At 45.0% G+C, this 26,672-nt stretch overlaps 1 protein-coding gene across 1 annotated transcript; it reads right to left on the bottom strand.

The window, feature by feature from the left end:
* Positions 1 to 246: 246 nt before the first annotated feature.
* On the bottom strand, positions 247 to 26,446 carry LOC103051375 (protein mono-ADP-ribosyltransferase PARP12-like). The gene is made up of 13 exons (XM_088147386.1): positions 25,908 to 26,446; positions 19,758 to 19,890; positions 16,816 to 17,065; positions 16,485 to 16,601; positions 15,526 to 15,624; positions 14,447 to 14,570; positions 11,925 to 12,093; positions 10,822 to 10,942; positions 10,072 to 10,165; positions 8,393 to 8,489; positions 5,716 to 5,846; positions 3,809 to 3,960; positions 247 to 1,617 (listed from the first exon to the last, which is right to left on the bottom strand). Exons 1-13 carry the CDS (start codon positions 26,183 to 26,185, stop codon positions 1,337 to 1,339), a joined length of 2,046 nt encoding a protein of 681 aa, XP_088003512.1. The 5' UTR covers positions 26,186 to 26,446; the 3' UTR covers positions 247 to 1,336.
* Positions 26,447 to 26,672: the final 226 nt, after the last annotated feature.

Genomic DNA, 26,672 nt, shown 5'->3' with positions numbered 1-26,672 from the left:
GAGGCACCAACCTGGCTGCGACCAACTGAACCACGAAGATGCATTTTGATTTTTTTTTTTTATGTCGGCTACTGCAGGGTTCCTCAACCTTGGCGACTTTAAGACGGGTGGACTTCACTGGCTGGGGAATTCTGGGAGTTGAAGTCCACCCGTCTTAAAGTCGCCAAGGTTGAGGAACCCTGGGCTACTGCATGGAGTGAAAGGGAATTGCCAAAATGTACAGAATTTACAGATGAGGAGGGTAAAAAAAGGACCACCTGCTTAAATCTTTAATGTCTTTAATCATAAACCGCTTTAACAGGGAGGAAAAAGCAACAGAGCATAGAAACCACTATAAAGTAACAGAGATTTCAGTAACAGAGATTTCCTTCATAAAGCACAACTAGATGTTTCTCACGATCTAGAGATGACTTTCATTGCCAGGGTTAAGCGGTCCCATGGTTATTATTACCAGAACGATGCTTTCCAACCCAAGCTGCAAAAGCAGGGATCGCACATTTTCCCAACTTCCATTTGGTATAATTAATATGCAAATTAATATACAAAACAAGGAACCGTAATTCTAGGCTTGTTGAAACTGAAAAATGAACCCGTGAAGACAGCGTGCTTGCTGCGCTGAACACACAGTGTAAAATGGCTGAAGGTGGATGCCAGACAGCGTCCCTTCAAGCCGTTAAGAGAAAACAGGTTGGCCGCGAAGAGTAGCCGGAAACACGCCGGTGTTAGTTGAAACAGAAAACGAACAACTTTAATCACGGATTAAATCCACAGGTTCATTTCCAAACGCGGGGTACCCGATAGAAGACAGTCAGATCTTATACCTGATGCGAACTTGCACCGTACTCAGAGCAAACCGGGGTTTCTTTTGATAATCACTCGCAAGTCCCCAGTGCAACAACAATTTGCATCCGTCTAGGAGGACAAAATAATATGCAGAGTTTGTCCAACCTTATTGATGGATTAAACACCCATCCATAATAAACGCTGATTTATTAAAAGCTAATGGCTGAAGGGAACAAAAACTTGCTAACTAAGAAACGAGATTAGTAAAAACAGATTAAAAACTCTAACTTTGACAATTTTTGTCTATTAGAATAGGTTACTGGGTGATCGGTTTTCTTTCTTACAACATCTTTGTGGCTAGATAAAAAATAGAGTAAGGTTTCTATCCATCAACAATAATGATTCAACATCTCTTACTCATCTGAAGCTATATACTCTTTCCGTAAAATTGGATCGATCTGAACAGAAGGGCATATGCATTTAAACTAAGCATATGCATTTAAACTAAAGCAAAGCACACTAGGGCAATTAAAAGATGTTTCAGCTTTTTTTTTTAAGATAAAATACATGCCTTGTCTTCACTGTAAGTGACAATATACGCAGGATAAACCTGATGCTTCTCAAAAATGACGAAGATAGACGGGCTTAATATGTTATCCACACAGCTGTCATAAGAGTTGACCTTGTCAATCGATTTTGCTGGTGGGCGATTGTACGACGCAGACCCTGCAGTAAATTCACCAACTAGGACTTGAGCCACGAACATCATCTTCTCATTGTCGTTCGACTGGCAGTAGCTGTCTGAGTAACGGGCGTCTTTGGCAAAGTAGCTTCCTGGAAAACAGCACCGAAAAAACATTCAAAATGCTTCACACAGACAGAGCGGTTCCTCAGTTCGACCCTAACCCAACTAACCCCAGGGCGTGACTTCGCATCCAGTACACGGACGGCTGGCTCTGCTCACAGCCCACAATGTGTTCCTGCTGATGCACAGCTACTGCCTCTACTCCTCGCTTCCAACGAGTGCTGTGATGTTGCAGAGCTTAAGGTTTCGAACGGAGGCCACATCAGTGAATTCCACTCTTCAGATGAAAACTCAGATGGGAAGGAAGACGAGTTGCGTGACTTCAAGATGATGGCTTGAAGAACTTCAGATATGGGGGAGTAGTTGGCTCTTCCGGGTGCTGACAGGTGCTGACATTCTATCTGTCTGTCTGTCCGTCCGTCCATCATCTATCTATCTAATCATCTATCTCTAGTCATATCTATCTATCATCTATCTAATCATCTCTCTCTCCATCTCTCTCGGATGTTCCAGCTGTTCTGGCTTACCTACAAATTCAACTTAAGGACAGATCTTGGGAATGGGACCTGTCTTAAACTGGGGACTCGGTTCCCAAGGTCTGTCCTTAAGTCGAATTTGTAGGTAAACTGAAACAGTATTATTGTATAATACTGTATAAGTAGCATTGTGTAATTAACTCGAACCATTGTATACTTAACTCAATTTAACAAATTTTGCTACAACAGGCTCCATTCTTAACTATGGGTCGTCCGTAAACTGGACGTTCTTAACCTGGGGACTACCTTTACATACATTTATTAAGGATTTTAATTACAGTAGTAAAATCTAATACAAACTAAAAGAAAAAGAAAAAGAAAAAGAAAGAGTGAAAGATGCAAAGAAAAAAAATGTAGAAAATGGGAAAAAAGAAAAGGATGTAGTAAAACAAAGAAAAGAAATATACAAAGAAGTGACTTCCAACCTTCATCACAAGTATAAACAATTTATGTAACTCTTCACCCCCTCTTAGTTTACAACCAATGATCTTTTCATCCCATGTCCCATCTCTTATCTATAGATAAATCCATAAAGCATCATCATTTCAGTCCTGGTGTCAGCAGAAGTCCATTAAGGGTCACCAGAAATCACAATATATCTTATTTTAACCTTGATCAAATAAACCCAACTTTATATTCCTTCCTTTTACTTTTGACAATCTTGATCCTTAGTACCTTCAAATAATGTCATAGAATTTGATTTCTTTTCATTTCTTCTTTGTCTCTTCTCACAAGATTCTTCAAAGCTTTAACGAGCCTCTTTTGTAAATCCAACAAAAAAAATTATTCAAGTTGCTCGCTTGGTTTGTTATTTGTATTTCCCTTTTGATTTTTAAAGCATCAACTGGTTTCTTTTGATGTCCAGTGAGACATCCATGTTATTCTCATAGCCTGTCATTTGTAGATCCACTTTCAGCGCCACTTGTCTTGTCAAATAAAACTTGTTCCTCATCTGCTGTTTCTTCCATAACATCGTTTGGACACAGTCTATCCATAGAAGCAAACATCGCTATTGACATTGTTGATACTAACTTCTGATTCCGTTTTTCAAAAGTGTCTTTCAGTATTTTCAATGTTGTAATGTTTTGCATCATTTTATAAGTCCCAATTAATTACCTGTTAATCAGACTTGTGTATTTTTCTCCTTTAACTAAAATCTTTAGTTCCCTCTAGTGTCCAATTTTTAAAATTACTTATCTTTATTTTGTCTTGCAGAAATCCAAACAAATCTATTTTCCATGGGAAGGATTCTTTATAATTAATTTCAAAATCTTATTCCAAATTTATCTGGACCCTTAAACTGTTTATAACTTTCTCAGATCAAAGTTTTATTTAGCTTTTTGCTGTTTGCGTTCCCTCATGTAGAGATCATACTTTGTATGTAACCCTGTTCCCTGAACTGCCCAACTCCCATAGGAAAATAACCAAAAATTAATACCTAAAAAATCCTTTCTTAGATGGAAAATATCTCATTCACAGATCGTAACATAGACAAAAGGGGGCGGGGGGGGGGATGAAGCTTGGGAAGACCTGGTTGGTAGTTCAGAAAGCCCACCAAGGTCAGCTAAATGCTGCCCCCTAGCAGGGCAAAGGGAAGGACATGCCAGCATTATTTCTCTTCCCTGGGAACAAAGCTCCCTTCTATTTTGGTTCCAAGCTTGAATGTAGCTCCTTAAGAACCTACCTTTCCCAAAGACAGTCCCATTTGTGCCACAGATTCTCCAATCAAAGTTGTCCATGCAGATGGCTTTCATGCTCGAAGTACTTGTCCCATGGAAAAGGAGCCTCTCGTCAATGTTCTGCCCTCCTTTCTTCTTCTTCATCTGCTCCTTTTGCCTAGAACGAAGGAAAGATTTATCTCTACCTGCCACTGATGAGGGTGAAGGCAACTATTCTCCTCCATGGGGATGGCCTCTCTGCCCAGCACCACTGAGAAAAAGGGGCACTTAAGAAGAGGAGAGGGCAATTTTTCTAGGACAACAGAGAATGATGAACCAGGAGAAGACCACATTTCTGATGAGAACCACATTCCATCAGGAAATGAGCTAAAAGCAAGAGAAAAAGCTTCCTCTTTCTTCAAAGCTTCTCTTTTCTCTATTGAAGATGAATATGCTCTGTTCTAACGCAATTCCAATTCCGGACCAGCTCAGATCCCCACGCCAAGAAAGTTTTGTACTGCCATCTGCACAAGCAGATTCATCAATACCATTTCTGTTATTATATGGTCCTCATTTTTAATTTATCTGCATTCTTTCAGCAGTACTAATAGTGACACTTCTGCCAGCCTTTACCCCCAACATCTTGTTCAGAAACTATTCCAAATCCTGAAATGTCATCAGGCATTTCTGCCCTCCATAAGAGCCAGAAGGGTTACTTTTCAAAAAGGTAATGAAGTTGAGTTGATTCCCATAATCAATGGTCAATTTACTTTTGTCAGTTTTCTTTCCTATAATTTATTCTGTTCCTCAGACTTAGAAACTGTAATTGTAGACATTGTAGAAGAGAAAGGGTTTTTTTTACTGTTCATTGAACAGAAAAGTTGCAACTACATAGCCTATATATGAGGATGGAGGTAGAATCAAATTGCTTTTACATGATTACCATGTAATCTGTAGGATCCAAGCAGACCCAGAACTGCTTACTATTCTTCGTTCCCTTTAATGACACTTGTCCCTTTTGGCATATTTGCAGTATGGGCTGTTTATTAAAAAGCAAGCGATTTATACAATCTGTAGAGAAATCAATAAAGGTGGTATAGATCTGCCACGAATGTCATCATTTGTGGTACAGGCAGCCAATACAAGCCACAATGATGTCATGCATATCTTGAGGAGATTGTGCAAGTGACGCATGTGATGTCACTTGGCTCTGCTGAGCATCTCTACAATTTGAAGTATCTACTTCTGCTATCAAAACTGATTTCTTTTTTGACAGATAAACCTGAAGAGGGTAGGATTTAAGGATCCTGGAAAAGTCTGTCATCCAGAAGCAAGATTATCATGTTAGGCTTGAGACACATGAACAGTATTTTGAAACTACAAGAGATTATCACTTGGAGAAGAGGAATAAGGTGAAGAGATTCCACTTCATCGTCTCCTTCTCCTTGTTTGCTCCAAACTGAACCTCCCAGACCCACAAATGAGGGGGATTGACTCAGACCCCTCTCCTGATAAAACCCCCTTAGGCATTCACTTCTTCTGATCATAGGACAGACTCTCTCCTGAAGTCAGGCTGGCACCCAGCTTGATGGTATTCCAGAAAGTGTTTAAAATGGAGCTTTTCTGGAGAACGATCAGGTTGGCACCATCTTCAATGGTTTTGTAGCTAATTACGACGATGTTTTATGGACTGTACATTGTGCATGTGCATACAGGTTCTGATTTTTTTTTATTAAATTAATCACTGAGAAAACGTAGTGACTATAGAGGTATAAAAACCAAAATTGTGCATCTGATCAATTCTGAAGGGCCTACGGAGGTGCCATGGGAAAGTCAACGGCGGTAATAAAGTGAGTGCCTTAAGAGGACTCGATATCCAACCTTCAAAATCTACTAACATTGACTGCAATGACGTAATAAAATGGATACAAACCACTGGAAGACTTGCCAAAGAGATGGGTTCTGAATTCTTTCTATTCTGCGAATCTTATAGTTTTTCATCGTCTTTTTAAAGAGACTCTCAATCTTCATGAACTCTGGAGAGTCTCTCTTGAGTTCAATGGCCTAAAACCAAAGATATCGCAAGGTGTTAGAGAAACTGTTTGCCGTGATTCCAGGAAGAAAGGGACCATCCTGCGTTTTCATTTGATTGAATTTCCAAACTGGAAGCCTTGGAATCCTATAACCATCTTGACGTTGGTTCACGTCAAAGTTGGAAAGGCTACAGAAATGCTGCTGTTGTTTGATTATCCTATTCAGAACATGGACCCACAGGATGAGCAAGGTTATTATACCATATTTCCCCCCCAGATTGCTACTCTCCTCTCTTCCCTATTGTTTTGGCTTTTGATGGAAACCACAAGAGACCACAGGGATACTGAAACTATAAATAAGCATATCTTTCTCCCCAGCTGTTCCACCAATCATCCTTGTAACAGGCTTAAAGGGAAATAGACTTTTTTTTTACAGTTCAGAGGTATATATTCTAATGTTCCTCTGGATATTTTAATGCAAGCCTAAAGATGACATGTGCTTTTCAGATACTTATGTACTATTATTCTTCACTTCCCCTAGAACAGTGTTTCTCAACCTTGGTACCTTTAAGATGTGTGGTCTTCAACTCCCAGAATTCCCCAGCCAGCATGGCTGGCTGGGGAATTCTGGGAGTTGAAGTCCACACATCTTAAAGTTGCCAAGGTTGAGAAACACTGCCCTTAGATATTAGATTTTTTTCCAGGAGAAAACTTTTCTGCAGCACTCAATTATACTGTAGTTCCCCAGTATCTATAAAGTATGGAACAGAGCAGTAACAGATATACGTGAAAAAAGAAATGCAATTGTCCCATCAAGACCTCTAGATATTTTTATCAGGTTTGTGCCTTACACTATAGGCAACACAGAACCTATCAGCGCCAGCCCAAACTGGTGTCCTTCAAAGGGGAAAAACACCTCCACTTCCCAGGCAGCAAACCCATTTTTGCCTCTATTATCTCTGTTAGCCCCACTGTGTAACAGAGAAGACAACTGTGGTTGCACCAGGAGATGATGCTGAAGAAAAGGTGGGTCACACCAGTCAACTGTCAAGGTGTTTTGGAGTTTGTTTTGCAAATTGAAGAAAAAGGCAGGAACAAACAGAGAATGAAGTGATGAAGGAGCAGAAAGGAGGTGGTCTCTGGGATTGAAGCTAAAATAAAAGAAGGACCTGGAATCAGAACAGGTGAAGATGGTGCCAGTATGGAATTTCTGCACAGACTTTGTCCAGATTCAACTTGATGGGCCAACTAGAGGACAGGAGCAAGCAGGCCTCCATTACACAGAAAACAACATAGGAATTTAAGGCTCTGCAGAGGGTTTTTTGAAGTAGCTTAACTCTGTGATTTCTTTGCCATCAGAAAAAAAAGGGGTCACACAAAACAGGCTATTCTATACGAGGAGCTTCTTTAGCATAATTTACTTTTTGCGTGAGCTGCAGAAACAACTACTTCATTAGTACAGGTCCCCTAGCTGAAAGACATATTTGGGACTTGGAAAACCTATCTGTGGCTGCTCTCGCAAAATGGCCAATGGCGGGGGTGGGTAAGGATTTGTCAGTGTTTTCTACCATCCGTCTCCTTCCCTCCTAGAGATGTTGACCACACTCAATGTTGTTGTTCTTTTCTAGGCAATTTGGTGCAGTTGCTAACACTGCTGCCCTTCCTCATCTCTATCTTCTAAGAAATCTCAAGGGGCTGATTTGGGCTCTGAAGGCATTCTTGGCAATGCAATCATGCCGGAGGGCTGGGACTTTGCTTTGCAATATGACCTTTTTCTTATTTAATGAAAATCCTAAGAAACAGCTCAATCACATTCTGGAAGGGCTGACATCATTCTTAACATCCTTCTTTTTCTTCAAAACTTCCCCCAAGCTGGCGTCTGAAATTTGGCACAGGGTGCCCTGGAGAAAGGGTCATCATTACTACACATTCCATTATATTTGTCCGCCAAAAACTAAGTTACAGGCATATAGCCATCTTCCTTTTGCTTACTATGTTTCTATTCTTCCAGTGTAGTGGAAGTTCACAGATGGTGAGGTTGCAAAAGAGGAGGGGAGCTTTGGAAAACAGGGCAAAACATCTGGAGATCCTTCACTTCCCAGGACAATGATGAACATCCCCTGCTCATCAAAGAGTGGTTACCAAGAGAAGGAAAAAAGCCCCATCCCAGTGAATTTAGAGATCAGCGGGGTCCCACAAGACCCATCTTTGGGGGGAGATAACCAAATCAAAACAAACGTTCCCTTTCAATAAAGCAATTAAAGAAATCTCTGTGGGAATCTTGCTGTGGGCATAACTGGCTGCCAATCAAAGGCGCTCATCTCCCACCCTGATTTCCCCTCCAGAACCCTAGGAGATGAGCTGCAAGTAGGACCAGCCTGGTGAACTTCATAGTTAAACTGTGCCATGAACTTGGCCCACCCACCACACCCTCTGCCATTCTGGCTGCCTCGCACCTAAGCGCAGAAAAGGGGAACCCAAACCCTATCGTCAGCCCTGAAGGTTAATCTGAGGCGTCCCAGGAGGGGAAGGAAAACATTCCATCCTTTTTGCAAACAACGTCAAGAAATCAATTACCGCGTATCCGATGGCAGGCAGGGCTGTCCTATCCCAGTTTGGAGGATACGTTGGTGCTGTCACGGGAGTCGTCGCTGGAACAGCGGTTGCTGTGTGTCTGGGTACAAGCAAAAGAAAGAGTGTGAGGGAGAACAGTAATCTGCTCCATTTAGTTCTCCCTAGAAGAACCACTCTGGGAAAAAGTAGATGAAACCGTCAAAAAAATCAGGCTCCAAACAGGTTATTTATCATCAGCACTGAGAGACTTGGGCCCTCTTTCGTGAGGAATCTGCGAAGAGCCAAGGAGGCAAGGAAGTGTTTTGAGAGAGAGGATGATATGAAACAGGCTGACGTGACCCATGGATCAGAAAATCTGCTGGGCTACTGTCCGCAAGACTCCTCCCTATGCATTTTCTTTGTCTCCTGCTTTGCAGAGAGCTTCAGAGGGTTCCCTCCCAACTGGAAGATCAGGCACAGAAAAGAGTATCTGTCCTTAAGTGCCAACAAGCGTGAAATAATGAAACTTGGGGGAGGGGGGAATCCTATTTCAATATCCAACGACCGTGTTCTTACTAAATGATAAACCGATCTGATTATATTCTTGTTTGTCAAGATGAAGTTCAGGTTTTGTTTTAACTGTATGTATTGTACACACTGAAGAGCAGTTCAACTGTTTTTACAATAACCAGCGATCAAAACGTCACTGGAAGTCAGGCCACAGCAAAATCACCCACAGCCACAATTTTCTTCTAGCCTTCTCTCTCTCCCCCACAAATGCTTTTTGGGTTATCTGCTTTTTTTCCAACTACAGGTCGTTTCTGGGCCCCTTCCCCAAGCTCTTCATTTTAGAGATACCTCAAGCTATTCAAGTGCTTTGACACGAGACGTGGTTACCGTATCATTTCTGAACAGGTCTTTTTGCAATGAGCAAGAGGTGATTTTAAGCCCTCTGCCACGGTTTTAGATATAGCAGCTAGCACAGCAAGAACGAACAACCCAGGAACTTTTGCCAGAAGCAGAGAAAAGCCTAACCGTAAGTCTAACTTACGAAACTGGTGCCCAGTACAAGCCATGATGTCGTCAAAATGGCAATGCATTTGAGATGACTTCGTGCAAATGACGCACATCATTTTGCATCGCCAACTGGTGCAGCTACATTATTTGCATCATTTGCACAATGAAATCACATTGTGTCATCTCAGTTGTCTAGGGTTATATCCTCTTTTTTGGAACTTTGTATCCCCATTCCTACAGGTCTCAGACTCTGAGAAGGCAATGGTGGTTATCAGCCAGATTGCAACGGGCAGGCAGGAAAACTTGGCTTGCTCAGGCCTGTCCCATGTGAACATTTGGCCGTTATGCTGCCCAACAGTTTGAGAACTCAAGCAAACCATCACCTGATATTGGAGTCAGGAATTACTCGTACCACACACACTCCATAGGAAGTAGATCTGGGTAGATTCAGGTTGGTCAGTCTCAATGCAGTCAAAACAAGCCACTCTACATGGCAGAATCTTAAGGGAAGGGTGACGTGACTTGATTGCCCCTAATCTCTCCAAAATGGTGAAAACGTTTGTAACAGGACTCCACCTGTCCTCAGACTTAACGTTTTTTCAAGAAATTGGAAAAAGAAGGGACAAAGCAAACAGAAGCATGGGGTCTTAAGTTACATTATGACATCCCACACACACACACTTTACCCTTTCTTTGTCCTGACATCTTCAGTGGAGACAAATTTGGGACGCCTTCGGACCTCTCGCTGGGTAGTATACTTCAAACTTTTCTGGGTCATATCTTGAAAAAGAAGATGGAATGCTTTTAGATTAAAAAAGAAAATCCAAAAGTCACTGATTATGCCTAGAGAAAAGAGACAGAGAGAATGGGGTGATTGTCACCCCCAAATCTGATTTGAATGACATGCTCTTCCTCTCAAAGAGCCAAGTAGCATCTTGGGCCCTGCACAGCCTTGCAAGCTCCAAAGTCCCATTTTTGGCCTCCAGAACTTTCTTGGAGGGAGCAGTGCTAACAGCTTCATTCTTTCTTCTGTGCTGGAGGGGTAAGATGATGGGAGAAATGGGGACCTTAAATGTTGCAGGGGATTAAGGCACTCATTTCATCCCCCCATAGTGGAGGGATTTTAGTCTTCATCTCCCTCTTCCCTATGCAAAAGAAGACCAATAATTCTGGCTCTTCCCACTTGGCCAACAGAATCATCAGAAAACAGTTGTGCCCCAGGAGGCACTAAGCAAATTATAGCTCCCAGGCCAAAAATGGATTGCTCACCTTGTTCAAAGGGAATTTAAGAGCAGAGCAGCAATCATAAAAGTCCTCTGTGCATAGCCAGCTTACAAAAACAACTTCCAATTAATGCTGAGATTGTGTCAGGGGGAACCAGACTTCTGTTAGTTTTGAACACACAGTACTGTACCTGTTGAAGTGGGATTCCTTACCTTTAAAGTTCAGCAAATATTTCTGAGAGCCCACTTCAAAGCTGATACTTCCACTTGGATCTGCTAGGAAAATGTTCTCCAGATCATCCGAAGTTAGATTGGCCTGCTGGAGGTGCCTATCCTATAGAGAAGAAATATGTCATTTGTTGTCAGAGGATAAGGACCAGCTGTTCCCCTCTCCATGCGCCTTCTTGAATGAAATACTTATACAAGACTACAGACAGACTTTTCTGGGTTCACAACATATTTAGAAGAGATATTCTTGAACAACAGAGAAATCCATTGACGCGTTACTAATGCCCAATCTGAATTTTGTTTCATCAATGAGCTTCACTCATTCAGTGAATAACAGACTCAGTCTGTTACTCTCTCTCCAAGGTAAACAGGAGTTTTAGCCCCACAGCTACCATCTATAGTTGATTACTCTACATCAGTGTTTTTCAACCTTGGGAACTTTAAGATGGGTGGACTTCAACTCCCAGAATTCCCCAGCCAGCCATGCTGGCTGGGGAATTCTGGGAGTTGAAGTCCACTCATCTTAAAGTTCCACCCATCTTAAAGTCCACCCATCTTAAAGTTCCCAAGGTTGAAAAACACTGTTCCATGCCAATGATCCACTTACAATGTAAGAAAATGCCATGTTGTTAAAACACTTTCTATACATTCTTTGTTCCTCCTGCCAACACACAAGGAATATGGAAACCAGCAGCCTCTGAAGGGGGGAAGAGGAAGGGAGGCACCTATCAGCCTCACATAACCTCTGACCCTAACCCTAATAACATTGCTTATCCTTTCCTAACCAGCCTTCAACAGGTAAGGAAGCAAGACTGACATAGAATCACCATCGTTCGTTCCAATGTTGGGGAAAAGTGATTAGTTATGGAATCTTGAAAACTAGAGAGGTACTCTCATTTCTTGGTGAGTACATTAAGAGGAGGTCTCCATGAGTTCTCTGAACTTCTTTCTCACAGAATCCCTCACGGGTGGACTGATGCCTTAAGACCTGACATGGATTCCTCCCCAGATGCTAAGAATTCTCTTAGGACTGGAAGCAGCCAACAGAATACTTTCACAGACTAGAGATGCCTTAGTTCTCTACTGACCTGTTTTCCATATTCAATCCACTGGCCCTGGTCATTCTTCCAGTACCAAAGCCACTTGGTTGTCATGACAAACTTAGCGGCTTTGGTGACCGATGATGCGGTGGACAAGCGCCGAATTGGAGCAGCAGTAGAAGTCATGGTCCTGAAATCTAGCTCTAGATCTGGAAAACTGGGAAGGAGAAAGAGTTTGGCTGAGTTCACCCATTCTGCTAAATCCATCTGGTTTTAATTTTTCTCTTTTTTTCCCCTGAACAAGCCACAGTTGGCTGGGTTCACCCAGAAGGCTAAATCCTGAACAATGTCTGACAAACTGCAATACTGGGTTTGCACAGAACTGGCAGAACTTCTCTTCTCAGTGGGTTCTCCATGATGCATGTCAGGTCTGCGCTTTCATCCAGGATTACAAACTGTCCTGTGCATGTTAAGATTAGGTTAAACCGTGACTGACCGGTGCACTGGACAACCCAGAGTCAAAACAAAACCTTCTACCATCTCTGTCCTTGCATGTAATGCTGCCTCTATTTTAACATTTCTGTAAAATGTTATAAGTGTCCCTTTTAGGCATGCAGAATGTCTCAGTTTTTTAGTAGTTTGCTAATAGAAAATACTTGTTTCAGCAAACGCTGCTGATCGCTGGCTACTAGGGCTGTGCGAAAACACTTGGGAGGGTTGTGCAACAGAACTTCGAAGAGGACCTGGTGCCCCAAGCGATGGATCCAGACAGTCATCGCAGCTGCATTGCAAAGCCCACCCCTAGAAGCTGCTGGGCGATACTTGTGTGAATAGGGGCTGGCGAGAAAAGGGAGCATTTGTGATAATCCTCCGAACGGTGAAACAAACCTCTGTGCTGTGTGGCTGATTAAAAAGGGCCAGGTGGACTCTGCCCAGTTTTATTCTTTGCCTGCTGACTTGTCCTGGGTTTCCACATATGTAAGAAGTCCAGAAACACCACAAGACTCGGGCGTTTATTTATGAGGCTGTGACCTGATGCCACTTTAACCCACCCACCCCCTTCCTCCAGGTCCATCCTTTCGGGGAAATGGAGACTATCAATGTTTCCTTTTGCTCATTCTGCGCTTGATTTTAGTGAATTCTAGCTTATCAAAAGGGAAATCTTATTCTTCTGTTTTTACATCCATTCCCCCTAGCGTCTTGTGTTCGGATCTGGAGCCCTTTCCCAACTCCAGGTCTACGTCCTGCAGGCCTTTGTGGAACACATCCCTCCCTGACCTGACCTAGCTCCACTTGGATGAAAAAGGAGCCCTCTGTACAAGCTCAGAGGGCTTGCTGTTATTATCAGCCAATAAACAGCCTTTCTTACCAGTAAAAAGAGAATCGCATGCAGCTGAAAAATAAGTAATTGATGCATTCAGAGATTCAGATCTGGGAAAGAGGATCTTTGAAAACCTTTTTTGGGGGTAAAAGAAACTCTTCATCCAATGATGGTCCATTCACAAGAAAACCGTGATTGATTGGGTGGGCCCCACACACCACCCTTTATAGCAGTGTTGTCCAAACTTGGCCCCTTTAAGATGAGTGGACTTCAACTCCCAGAATTCCCCAGCCAGCATGGCTGGCTGGGGAATTCTGGGAGTTGAAGTCCACTCATCTTAAAGGGGCCAAGTTTGGACAACACTGCTATAGACTAAATGCACTCAGTTTACCTTATTACTTAATAATCATAAAATACAAACTCATGAAGTGAAAAGTAAAATAAACTTCTTGCTTATTGGAAAGGTGTCTTCATCAAAGGCAGCAGGGAAAATACATCCATGGGAGCACTGATTTGCCCCAAGATCGGGCAGGGAGAGTTCGTGCGTCTCTTTTCTGCCCTAATAATCTTAAACCGTGAATCTAAATTGGGGGGTTTGCTGTAAGGGAAATATTAATATCCAAGGGTTGGAATTTAAGCGTTTCAGGATTACTTATGAGATTCCAAAAACGATGGGGAACCCAAAGCATCTACAGTCCGAGATTTCTTTTAGGCCAAGGTTCTTCCTACCAGAGACCCAAACTTCTTACCTTCCATGCCACTGGCCCATGGAACAACTTGATGAAATTTCTACCTGAATGGCCAGCTCTGCAGTAAGGAACATTCACATGTATAAGCCGTTTTCTTAATAGTAAATGCTCTTGTTGATAGATACAGCTGGAGACCCGTAAGTGACATTTTTAAAATCATGAAACCCATCGTTCTTGTAATAAACAGCACTTTGTGTGAGGTTGAGACAGAGAGCCCTTGAATCAGAGGCGCCCTTGGGGTGCCTGGCAAAATCTGCAGGGCGGCAGGTGTGGCATTATCATCGAAGCCCCGCCCCCTCTGCATGCACGTACAAAAAGGGTGGGGCTTGAACCACAATACCGCAGCCGCCATCTTGCAGATGTTGACACCCCCTCCTTGCAGATGCCCCTGGTATTGGCCATCTTCTCCTTTCGTAAAGGAAAGAACCAGGGCTTCACTCCCACCAGGGAAATGCAAATATCCACTAAGGTTTTTTGCAGAGAGCAAGTCCAGCTTCTACCTGGTAACACTTGGGTCACTGTAAGCCTTTTCGACTTCCTCTCTTCTGGGCAGATCCTTCCAACCGTTGCTGGTAAATACCTGCCACCGATAAGGAAGATCATAATGGATCATACTGCAATTATCTACAAAGAGAATGAGAACAAGGGAAAGTTTTCATCTCATCTTCTTTATACCGTGTACCCGGCTTACTGATGTGCTCACTATAAAAGTACTGGCTGACCATCTTTGCCCAGAGAACTATACTTTTGGTCAAGTTTCCAAGCTGACAGATAGAAACAAAAATCGAATGCATTGTTTTCTGGCCATAAGAAGTTTGGACTGCTCTGCGTCATGTAAACCCAAAGGCAACGACAAGGTTGAACTTCACGACCTGTTTTGTTGCGTGTAAAAAGTGTCCCGTTTTCAGGTCCCTACAATAAAGCAGTGAATCGTTGGTTATCAGGCAGTATTTGTTGCATAAACTGGGTTAGTTTCCCAGGAAAAAGCACCAGCAAACCACATCCATATCACCGCCAAGAAACCTACCACGAGGCCTCTTGGGAGCCTCCAGGAGTCACTCTAGACCTGAGGGGTTCCCCCACTTTCCTTGCCTTTCTCTGCTGCCTCTTTCCCATACACCAGAACAGGGTTTCTCAACCTTGGCCACTTGAAGATGGGTGGACTTCAACTCCCAGAATTCCCCAGCCAGCATGAAGTACACGCATCTTAAAGCTTGCTGGCTGGGGAATTCTGGGAGTTGAAGTCCACCCATCTTCAAGTGGCCAAGGTTGAGAAACACCACTGGAAGAGGTCCAGTATGGCCTTGGATCCTAACATAAGCACTGAATCTGCATGTCAGTCTTAATCATTTGCTTCTTTATAGATTAAAGAGGGTCTATATTTCTTTCTTGAAGTGTAGATTATGCCATCACCGACCTCAATGGATCCCTCCCTCCACCTGAACATCAGCAACCCATATTTTGACCCACATCTATCTGCTGTGTTAATTGGGCAGAAGCGCTGTGACTAATGTGGATGGAACATGCAAAGGTATTAAAACTCGCAAGGGCAAATTAATCCTCATCTTCTGGGACTTACTTTTATTTTTACAGAACTGCCAGACATAGTGCAGACAGATTTCATCGCTTTTTTCCTTCGCTGCAACAGGAGGTTTAGGAGGAGGAACTCCTTTCCCATCTGTAAATTTTGAAAAAGAGAAATTAAGGGACACGATATCCTCTCCTGGTATAAGCCACCGAATGGTGTCCTCTTCCATCGAGATGCAAATGCAAGAGGGCCTCTTAGGTCTCTCATCAGGAACAGTCTCATGCGAGCTGGGTCTGCAGGGGGATGACTCCCAGGTCATATGACCCCCAACTCACTGGCTGGAATGACTTGTTCTCCTTCTTCAGGACATCCTATTTCAAGGATCCATCTTGACTGGTGAAATACGGGAGGACTCTTTTAGCATGTGGTGCTCTACGCTCCATATGATCTAGGGGTGATCTTCCTGGAACGTACATTACCTTGGGAGATCATCTAGTCCAACCCAACACCCACTGCAGGAATTCACTCTATTTAAGGAGCTTCAGGAGAATCCATCACCTCCTGAGCAATTCAGTTGTTGCTCCTTTCACTGTTAGGAACTTTTAGAGAAAAATCCCTTATCCATCCTGGCTCTGAGGATATGTTCGTTCTCGGTGCCCATCCTCTTTGCACGTATGTATCTGTTCATTAACCCACTTATCTTTCTTAACCTCCTCGCATTCGACTTCCTGCGCTTACATCCCTTTCACTTATTAAAATTTAATTTTCATCCAATGAAGCAGAAGTTAGGTGACGCAGGATGCGTTAATCCTCTGCCTCATAACATTTCTCCTTTCCCAACTGAGCGATCTGGACTGATGAATACAAATACAGAAGGGGGCACCTGGTTGTAGATTCGCCCATGCTGAAGCCCAGGGCTCACCTACAACAGCCAAAGGCTTGAAGCCATTGATGTGAGACCAACTCAGCCCCTGGGGTTTGCCCCTCAAAAAAAAAAGACTTTGGCTCACTTTGGTCAGGGTGGTCTCGATTCACAAAATGATTCGGGTTAAACGCCAGATGGGGTCTGTCATCTTTCGGAGGCGCAGCGTTTGGGCGTTCTCCACTTGCTGCAGGTGCGAGGGGTCCTACAAGAATGGAGAGGAGTTTCAAGAAGGGGATGAGAAAAGGGAGGTTCTGAAACAGGAACTGGCCTGAGAAGCTTGCAACTGTGTAAACCAGCATTTCTCAACCTTGGCGGCTTTCAGATGGGTGGACTCCAACTGGCTGGGGAATTCTGGAAGTTGGAGTCCACCCATCTGAAAGCCGCCAAGGTTGAGAAATGCTGGCGTAAATGCTCACTTTTGTAGAAAGCAAGGTCTTGCATCAAGGCGGCAATTCTGGCTTCACAAATCATTTGGATGTTCCAAATCATCTCCTTGTCCAGGCCTTCAGGGAGCAGCAGCCTCACAGAATTGGGGTCCAGAAGATTGTGAGACCTCTTGCAACGGGGGAACCGGCATTCTCCTTTGAGAAAGTAGCGGCAAATGTGAAGCCGGGGGCAGTTATCCTGGGTGCAGTTCCCTTCCCCTTTGTTATAGGCACCGCAAACCTGGAAAGAAGGAGAAACAGAAAGACGCCAATGTTCTTCTGTTCGGGGCTGCACAGAAAGTAGGGAAACATCCTGACCGTTCGTGTTCAGGGCACCTGTTTTGAGACCCTAATTTAGCCTTACCTATTAAAAATCACAGAAACATTGGCCTATATTTAAGTAATATGATTTGCTGTTTTCTCTTATGCAGAAACTAAAGGACCTGCATTTTGGGTGATTTGTGTTTACCGGTAGTCCTCGCTTAACGACCACAATAGGGACTGGAAAATTGGTTGTTAAATGGTGTGGTCATTAAGCAAGTCACCACATGACCAGACCCAATTTTAAGACTATTTTTATGATGGTCATAAAGCGAATCATTGCAGTGATTGAGCAAATCATGGGATCATTAAACGAATCCAGCTTCCCCAATGGACATTTTTTGTTGGAAACCAACAAAAAAGGATGCAAATCGCAATCATGTGACCTCAGGACTCTGCAACCAGTCGTAAATGTGAGCCAGTTGTCAAACATCCAAATTGCGATCACGTGACTGCAGAGGTGGTGCAACAGTTTGCAACACTCGTAAATGCAAGTACAGGTTGTAAAGCACTTTTTTCTGAGGCTGTCATAACTTTGGACCGTCATTAAACAAATGGTCCTTAAGCGAGGACTACTTGTATTCATGAAAGAAATGTGCATTTCCTTCTTAAAAAAACAAAACAGCAAAATTCCACCCATATTCCAGAAGTTAAGCGACCACTGTTCAGATGGCAAGACTGTGGAAATTTGATGGCCTTTAAAAGGGTTTTAAAGTTCTTTTATAGAATCAGAGAACTGATGTCAGCCCCACCAGGTAGACCATACCATGAGATCAACTTAATAGGAAGGCTAAACTGACTTTTACTGAGATGGGCCACAACAGCAGAATCTTGCAGGTCTGATTGTGCTGGACCTCCTCCGCCTTCTTACACTTCAGTGAATCAGCTTCCAAATGGTATCTGGACATTCTAGACTTTAAAAATGCTTTAGCCTCTTCTGCTTAAACAACATCAAGGTCATCCTCCTTACTCTTTACAATGGAAGAGACCGCAAGATCATCTGGTCCAACCCTCTGCAATGTGTAAGAAAACCAATTCCTAGAGGAGGCTGTCCAACCTCTTCTTAAAAGCTCCAGAGATGGAGAAACTGCAGCTTCTAGAGATAGACTGTTCCAGGGTACTTTTTTTAAATTATCAGGTTAACGCAGAACTTAGCAGCAACCCAGTAAACAAATTCTAACCATAAAACAACCAACTGCAATAATGATACTAGACCACATGTATATACGTCCATAATAATTCAAAATATGAGTTAACCTAGATCTGTCAGCTAAATAAGAGCAGGGTGGAACAGCTTAAATAATAAGAAAAAAAAATCTGAAGCAGAAGGAACACAATACTGCACATTGATCTAACTGATAACAGGCAGAGGAAACCCAGATTCAAACAAGACTTGTCTCAAAAATATCCACTAGACCATATCAAAGGCCTTTTCCGCATCTATCAGAACCGCTAGAGATCATTAGTCTTCCCTGAATTTATAGGGAAAATATCAATTACTACTGTAATATTATTGGACACTTGAAGACCTTTTATAAAACTAGATTATACAGAATGGATAATCAAACAAAATATTGTCTGCAACTGAAATGCTAGTGTGGCAGTCAATATTCTTGTGCCGACATTCTACAAGGAAGCAGCGAACAAATGTCTTCATCAGCCATCAAAACCATTTTTGCAAGCCCCATCAAAAGAAGTCTTTATAGTACTAAATTGTGATTTAATATGACATGTAAGCCGGGGCCCCGGTGAGAAAGTAAACCTGAATAAACCAATGTAGGAGTTGACAGTTTCGATACATTCATCCAAAAGTTTCAATTTCTCTTTCAATTTCATACAATTTCTCTTCCTTTATTTGCCTAAACCAGGAATAGTCTTATGACTACTTCTATAGCCCCCAAATGGATGGGGTCAAGCTTTGGGACCTTCTATGAAGCTTTGGGAGTTTGGGGAAATTTTAAGGGGTAACATGGAAGCCACTTCATCATCCCTTATAGATGCTGAGCTCCTTCCAAAATGTGTCTTCCTTTGAAGCGCAGCCCTTAATATTCAACCCCCAGCTGTATTATAAGAAAGTTGCAGAGTCATGCTTTTATCAGTATTATTCTAGGGCAGATTAGCAGTTCACAAGAATTGTAGACTTTTTATGTTCTTATACAGGACATGAGCTCTGTTGAACTCAAAGGGACTTGCCTCTTAATAGACACATATTGGAGTGCCTGCTTACAAATGATGAGCCATCCATCTGACATACACTCTAACGCTGTATATTTATTAATTGGCCATTCAAAAATAAGGCAGTGAAAGGAATGTTTGTGTACTAACCCTCGTTAGCCACCTAGAGGGATTCTGCATGACTCCGGCAGCCATAAAAATGGAATAAATAAATACTACAACATAACTTTCAACATGTTGTGGCTGTCCACCATCTCTACCCCTATATATTGAGCAAGGATTTTATCTTTCATATCAGAAGCAGTCAGGAAGTGTAGATATCCAAAGTTTGACCTAAGTCAGCAAGATCTATTCTTGCTAAACCGATTCTAAAACCAAGGTCTCTCAGATCAGTGATCCTGTAACAAATAACTGGTCTATAAGTTTGCACAACTTACATCAGGTAAAAGAAAAGGGTCGTTTTGGAGAAGTAAAACACACAGTTCGTCTTCATTGAGGCCAGAGAGTTCATGATTCTTCAAAACTTTCCGGTTACTTTCTGATAAAATGTCATGAGAGTACTTGCAAAGGCTAAAGGAGAATATAAGAAACAGAGATAAGTAAACTATTCAGAGTTCCTAAAATTATAATTGCATATATGGAAACCCATATATTCCAAGAGCCTTTCTTTTCTGCGATGCCGAAATGCTACCCCACCCTGAAAAAACCTACGTCTCACCAAAACGTGGCAGGAGGAGTGACCATCAAGCCTTAAAAAACAACACCAAAACTTTCTGGACTTTGAAAACTTACTGATGATTATTATCTAGGAGCAACTGTGTAAGTTAACCATTGCAGAGAAACAGATCAATGTGCGCAAACCCTAAGCATACAGAGTCATTACTCGAAGCAAGTTTTAGCTTTTTCAGAGCTTTATCTTCCCTTCATCTTTTCTTTTCACTTAATTACAAGGGGAAAAAAAGCAAGGCTAAATCACTCGATTCAAAGCATCTTCTCTTCCTATGCTCAAATTGTTAAAATTGCACCATTAAGCTGCAGTTCAAGCAGAGTTGAGATTTCTAACGCACGGTCCAGTTGGGGAGACTTGGACGGAGTTTTAAAAAAAATTCAGGCAAATATCATCCTTATTTTACAGGTTTTACAGAATAAGGTTTCAAGCTTAATCTGAATTGATCCATTCGAGCAGGGTTTCTCAACCTGGACTGCTTTAAGATGTGTCGACTTCAACTCCCAGAATCCCCCAGCCAGCACGTTAAAGTTGCCGAGGTTGAGAAACACCGCATCAGAGTCTGAGAAAAACCAGGTGCTTAATTTCCACATACATACTGTAACCATGTCTAAACACACAGGTTACATTTTCAGCACTATGGAACAAGAGCAAATTAGGGGTGGGGGGAGCCCTTAAAACAGTGTTGTCCAAACTTGGCCACTTTAAGATGAGTGGACTTCAACTCCCAGAATTCCCCAGCCAGCAAGGCTGGCTGGGGAATTCTGGGAGTTGAAGTCCACCCATCTTAAAGTGGCCAAGTTTGGACAACACTGCCTTAAAATCTCACCTCCTTCCAGTTCTGGATGCCAAACCTTTAGGGCGGGGGCGTTCAACCATAGTTCTCTGCATTCAGACACAACACAGTAAGCCCTAATCCGCAACTCAGAAACCCCAATGACTAGATTTATCCCCACCCTCTGAAGCCAAAGGCAAATGAAGCAGTGCATGGCTCAGGGTGAGATGCAGCTTAACCAAACGTCGGGATCCTCCCCTCACCCATTCACCCTGCTTTCCGCCTGTCCTGGTTAATGCTAGTTCTAACCACGATACTGTAATGCGCGCCGCCATTTCTTGACACCGTCGGGCCTGAAGCACCAGCCTTTGATCTAACTCCTAGAGATGATGCTTTTGCACACGCTCTGCCACTCACCCTCTTGCACGATCAGGCAAGGGACAGGCAGATGAACCGAAACCTTCCCTTCCCCGCATCCCTAGGGTCTGCTTTAACTGGGGGTCTGCCAGCCCCAAGGCTTGGGGAGGGGGGTGCGGCAACCCACCACGAGGTCCCCTTGAGAGCCAAGGATCTTTGCAGGGGGCTGCCCTGGGAAAGGCCAGCCACAGTCTGCATTTATCTGGCTCCAAAGCAGATCAGGTTAAGCTCCGCCTTTCCTCCCGCAGCGCCCAAGGAAATCGAAACCGAAAACCCACGCTGATAGCTGGCACGCGAGAGCGAGCAGTGACTAATACGGTCTCCTGCTGCCAGGGCAGAAACAGGAGGAGGCGTTTGCATGGCCGGCTCATCGGGCGCTCAGCTGACTAAATCCTTTTGTACAGAACCTGCTTATCATTTTTAACTGACCGAAGTGGGTATGGCTGTCAGGACTGGGAAGGGGGGGACCCCAACGGCGGGGCTAAAAGGTGCCAGTGACACCAGGCACAATTAATTCCTCATTAGGACGGCAAAGTCAGGCCTGACCCCTGCGTAGTCCGACCCAGGGGCTAGCTTTTGCAAAGACCTTTCAGCAGTTCCTTTGATCCTGCCCATCCGCCTCCCCGCTGCTTTTTCTCTTTATCCCCCCCATCCCCAAGCGACCCCTAATCGTGGCCAAAGGATGCCAGTTTCTGCTTGCTGATCACCGCCCCAAGAAATCAGCCCCCCTTTATGTGGTCTAGCCCTGTCGCCTTGCAAATGGAGGCACTCAACCAACAGAGAGGCGTGCATGAAAGGGGGCAGGGGGGAAACCCTGTTTTGTTTCAAACGCACCACTGCTTCTGAGGCTCCACTCCCGTTTCGGGTCCGCCTCAGCTGAGCAGATTGAATCCCTGAAGGTTGGGGGTCGCAGTTTTAGATATTTGCTCGCGAACAGAATGCAGAACAGAAAACGAAGTACTAAAGCAGGCAGTTCACCTAGACCCGTGGCTGATCTGCTGTTGCAGGGCGTGTGACTCTTCTGAAGATCCTACTGCATTAAATATTGGACTTAAACCAGGGTGTGAGGCATGGATTTTAAACATTAGCTTTTTCTCATCCTGACTGTGGAAAGAGTCAGTGGAACGGTCACCTTGCCTCCAAGTAACAATGAACTTGATGACTCTTCGTGCTCGTTATCTTGGTGGGACCCCAAGGAGACCCTGGTCCTGAGTGGGACTCATTCGTGTTGACTACAGGGGCACATCCCCTGTTTTCTGATGCCATCAGTACGTGATTTCCTGGTGGTCTCCCATCCAAGGCCTAATCAAGCCTGACCCTGTTTAGCCACCTGAGATCTGCCACTCACTCACAGTTACAAGCGAGAAAAGTGGAGTTTTCCAGGAAACAGGCCTTCCGATCCAAGATTATTCACTTTCTGAATATCTTTTCTCTTTCCTGCTTCTGCCACAGTAACTGCTCCTTCCAAGATTGTCCTGGTGAGCAAAGCGCCCAGAATCTAGGCCTCTGAAGGCCTGAGTATCTGATACAATAGGGAGGGGGCTAGAAAAGGTTGAGGCCACCCACCGGAATAACTGAAGGAGCCCCAGGTTGTGTTTGCTAAGCAAGGTAGGGACAGTCCTACAAGATGTCCAGGCTGCAGACTTGGCGCAGGGAAGCATGGGTGGATGGATGGATGGATGGATGGATGGATGGGCAGATACTCACCAAGATACACAGGTATACCCACCAAGGTATGCACAGGAAGCCTTTGCTTAAATCGGTGTTTTTCAAACTTGGCCACTTTAAGATGGGGGGACTTCAACTCCCAGAATTCCCCAGCCAGCATGGCTGGCTGGGGAATTCTGGGAGTTGAAGTCCCCCCCATCTTAAAGTAGCCAAGTTTGAAAAACACTGGCTTAAATCAACTACTCTTCTCTGATGATTACCCCTCCTGCATTTGCCTGAAGCCTGTATTCAACCTTTTGCAAACTATTTCCCCTCCCCTTTGAAGACCCCATTCTGCACATTCAAGGGTGGGGTCTTCAGGAATCAGCCCACCCCAAACATCAGCTACCTGCTTTTCCAGGCTTGAAGTTGTACACTGCGAACCTCTGGCAAAAACTATTTTTCCCACTCTCTCTGGCCTCTGTATCTTTCGCTGCTAGCTCTGTATTTACAGTCTCCCAAGGCCAGCCGCTTGGCAGTCCCCCACTGCTCCTGTGTGGGCAGTGCCATTTTCCTGGCAAAGTAGAAGCCAACGATTTACAGCCCCAAAGAGCTGAAGAGGGGGCTGCCTCTGGAAAGAAAGGTAGACTAGATAGTCTTGGGGACCCCTCCCCACCCTATGTTCAGTGAGGGTGCTACAGGAGAGGGGGGGCTGGACTCCAAAGTTCCTCCCAACCCTTAGAATCTCCCCCTTCCTTAGAGAAATTAAGAATCTAGAAGCGTCCGAAATCCGGCTCCTTTGGCAAACACCCTGCCTCGTTTTCCACAAAGGATACGCCCATTGCCTGGGGGCAGGGGAGAACAATTGTGCTTCTCAGTTGTTACAACAGAAAGGGAGCCCTGACCAGGGCAGCAGAAGGAACCCAGGGCTTTGCCTGGAGAGCTGGGTGGCATGCAGGTTTAATAAATAATAATATTATTTTAATCATGTTTGGCTTCTGGGGGCATGGGTTTTTCCCTTTTGGCTTCTGACCAACAACAAAACACCACCAGCCTTTGGATTTCCTTCTTTCCCATCTCTTTTCTGGGCTCCTTGGGCTGCTGTGTCCTCCCCCCCCCCCATTTTTGCTTAAAGCCAGTCTTTCCATGCAAATCTTCCTCCCCTTTCCGGCCGAAAATAATCAAAACCCCACACCCCTCAAACCACCCAGCCAAGTTCCTAAATGCAGCTTCTTTTTTCAAGGCTTGTATCTGCACAGCTCACACCTGTTAGGAGGCTCCCTTTAATTTGCATTTTACTTTTCATTTTCTATTTTGAATCGCTTTGCTCCCCTCCCCAAATAAAAGCAGTAGAATTTGTTTGGTTCTGACTAGTCCCCAGAGATTGGGCAATACCTTGATGTCAGTTTTGTTTTGGTTTTTAAAAAAGCTTTCTTTAATAGGAAAAGCTTGCAATATGTGTAGGGTAACTAAAGTGAATTCACAAGACATATTTTCCACCATTACTGAAAAATCCTAGAATGCAAATCTATTGGGAAATGGGTTGTTTGGCCACATCAAGACTCTTACTACAGTGAGAAATTTAAGACTGGTATAAATCAGATTAACACAAACCATTGTCTAGAAGAGTGTTTCTCAACCTTGGCAACTTTAAGATGGGTGGACTTCAACTCCCAGAATTCCCCAGCCAGCCTTGCTGGCTGAGGAATTCTGGGAGTTGAAGTCCACCCATCTTAAAGTTGCCACGGTTGAGAAACACTCTTCTAGACTATAACTCTAAGTCTCGCAGAAAAAGCCACAGTATCTTTCTCAGAAGGTAAATGTTTGGTATATTTGGGGAGCTTTTAATGGCTGTTTGGAAAATGCTGGTTATAGTGGGGCTACTTAAGAACTACAGACCTCAACTGTACTTTGTACATCACGCAAGTGTGCTAAAACATTCACGAGAGCTCCAAGGAAACTGACTTGTGAGATCTTCAGACCAGTCACAAGCTACTTCCCTGAACCGTTTCACAACATTTTCATCTGGCGAATAATCAGACTATTCGATTCTCTACCATTTTCCGCCTGAAGCCAGCCATTTTTTATAAGAGGCGTTCAGCTAATTTTTGCTGTTCTTATTTTAATGGTCAGCCGCCCAGAGCCATGGGTACGAGATGGGCGGCCATATAAAGTTATTGAATAAATAAACTACATTCACTCTTACACCTTCAGCAACTTGTAGACCGGCTGACAATGGAACTCAGTGCAAATGCTCGCTTCTTTGAAAAGAAGGCCAGATACAGGCTGGGGAAATGGCTTTGTGTCATCAGCACCATTTTAGTTCACAGCAAGTCCCCAAAAACGCCATTTCCGTCCCAAAGGGTTCAGGAGCACGAGCTGGTTGGCCTTGGCTGGGAAAGCTCTGGATTTGGAAATGGTTTCGGGTCAGATACAGGTAGAAACCAGCAGTTCCAATGAGGAATTCATGCCAATTTTCAGAGGGTTCTGGAGACCCTTTTCTCCGTGGATTTCAACAGGACCTGAAAAACGACTGTCCTCTGGCCGGACCCGGCTTGCAATGCGAGAGAGGTGTAAACTATGAATTAAATACAGCCGCAGCTGTATTTCTCTCAGAACATTTGAGAACCAAGGTTTGGCATGTCGTGTGAGTCTTCTGGTTTTTTATAAGAGGATTTTTAAATGGGGGGAAAAAAACATGTTTAGAAAGGGACCCCCCGCTCCAGCTAAAAAGAGCTGGACAAGAGTTTCCATTTTATTTTAAGCTAAGTTCGGTTCGGTTCGGTTCAGTTGCCCCCTCTTCTTCCTTTTTTCCCCTTCCCAGACCCGGGAGTCCCCGCTGGTCCAAAGCGGACTTCTTACGCCACGACGCCTCCGCCTCCGCCTCCGCCTCGCTCGCCCGCCGTCTCCCCGGCCAACCGCTCGCCTCGCCTCGCCTCGCCCCGAGCCAGCCAGGCGTCATGAGGACTAGCGCCCCGCTTCGCACGGCGCCCACCGCTCTGCCCGCCGCCGGCCGCTCACCTGACTCGGCATCTCCCGCGAAGGTTGAGCTTGCAGAGGTGCAGGCGCTCGCAGCCGGCGCAGACCTGGCGGACGCAGAGGCGGGCGGCCGAGACGGCCAGCACCCAGGCGACGCCGCCCTGCTTGCGCACCAGAAAGCGCGCCTGCCCCGCGTCCTCCAGGACCTGCCGCAGCTGGGCCGGCGACAGCCCCAGCTCCTGGGGCAGCTCCTCGAGGCGCACGCGGCCGCCCCGCGAGCACAGCACCTTGGCCAGGTAGCACACCGTCGGGTCCGCCATCCTCGCGCCGCCGCCGCCGCCGCCACCGCCGCCGCGAGCCCGCCCGCGCCGGCCAGCGGGAATCGAAAGCGAAGGGCGCCCGGCGGGGGGGCGGGGCGGGGCAGGCGCCTGCGTGGCCGGGGGCGGGGCCGGGGCGGGGCCGAGCGCGGGCCCGAGCCCTGCCGCGGGGGCCCCTGGAAGAGGCCGGGAGCCGCTCCGCTTCGCGCCGTGCCGCGCTTTCCCGGGCCGCTCCGGGCCGGCGCGCCGGGGCGGGGGGCGGCGGACCTGCCCCAGGCCCCGAGAGGCGGTTTGCGCGGGCAGGGGGAGCCGCGGGGCTGGGCGGCGAGGAGGGGCGCAGCCTCGGAACCCGGGGCGCCCTCGCGTCGCCTGCGCGCAGCCAGCGCTCTGGTTTCCTGTCGCGGGCCGAAAGAGAAGGCGGAGGAGGGAGGGGGGCGGCTGCAGAACCGATGTCCCCCGAAGTCACTCCGGCTTACGAAGGGCTCGCCAG

This window comes from Python bivittatus, unplaced genomic scaffold (assembly GCF_059951505.1).
Source record: "Python bivittatus isolate LINGU-HERP-01145 unplaced genomic scaffold, Pbiv_v1 ctg000010_np1212, whole genome shotgun sequence".
In the NCBI taxonomy this organism is placed as follows: domain Eukaryota; kingdom Metazoa; phylum Chordata; class Lepidosauria; order Squamata; family Pythonidae; genus Python; species Python bivittatus.
Note: the sequence above shows the minus strand (reverse complement) of the source record. Positions and strands in the feature narration are given on the sequence as shown.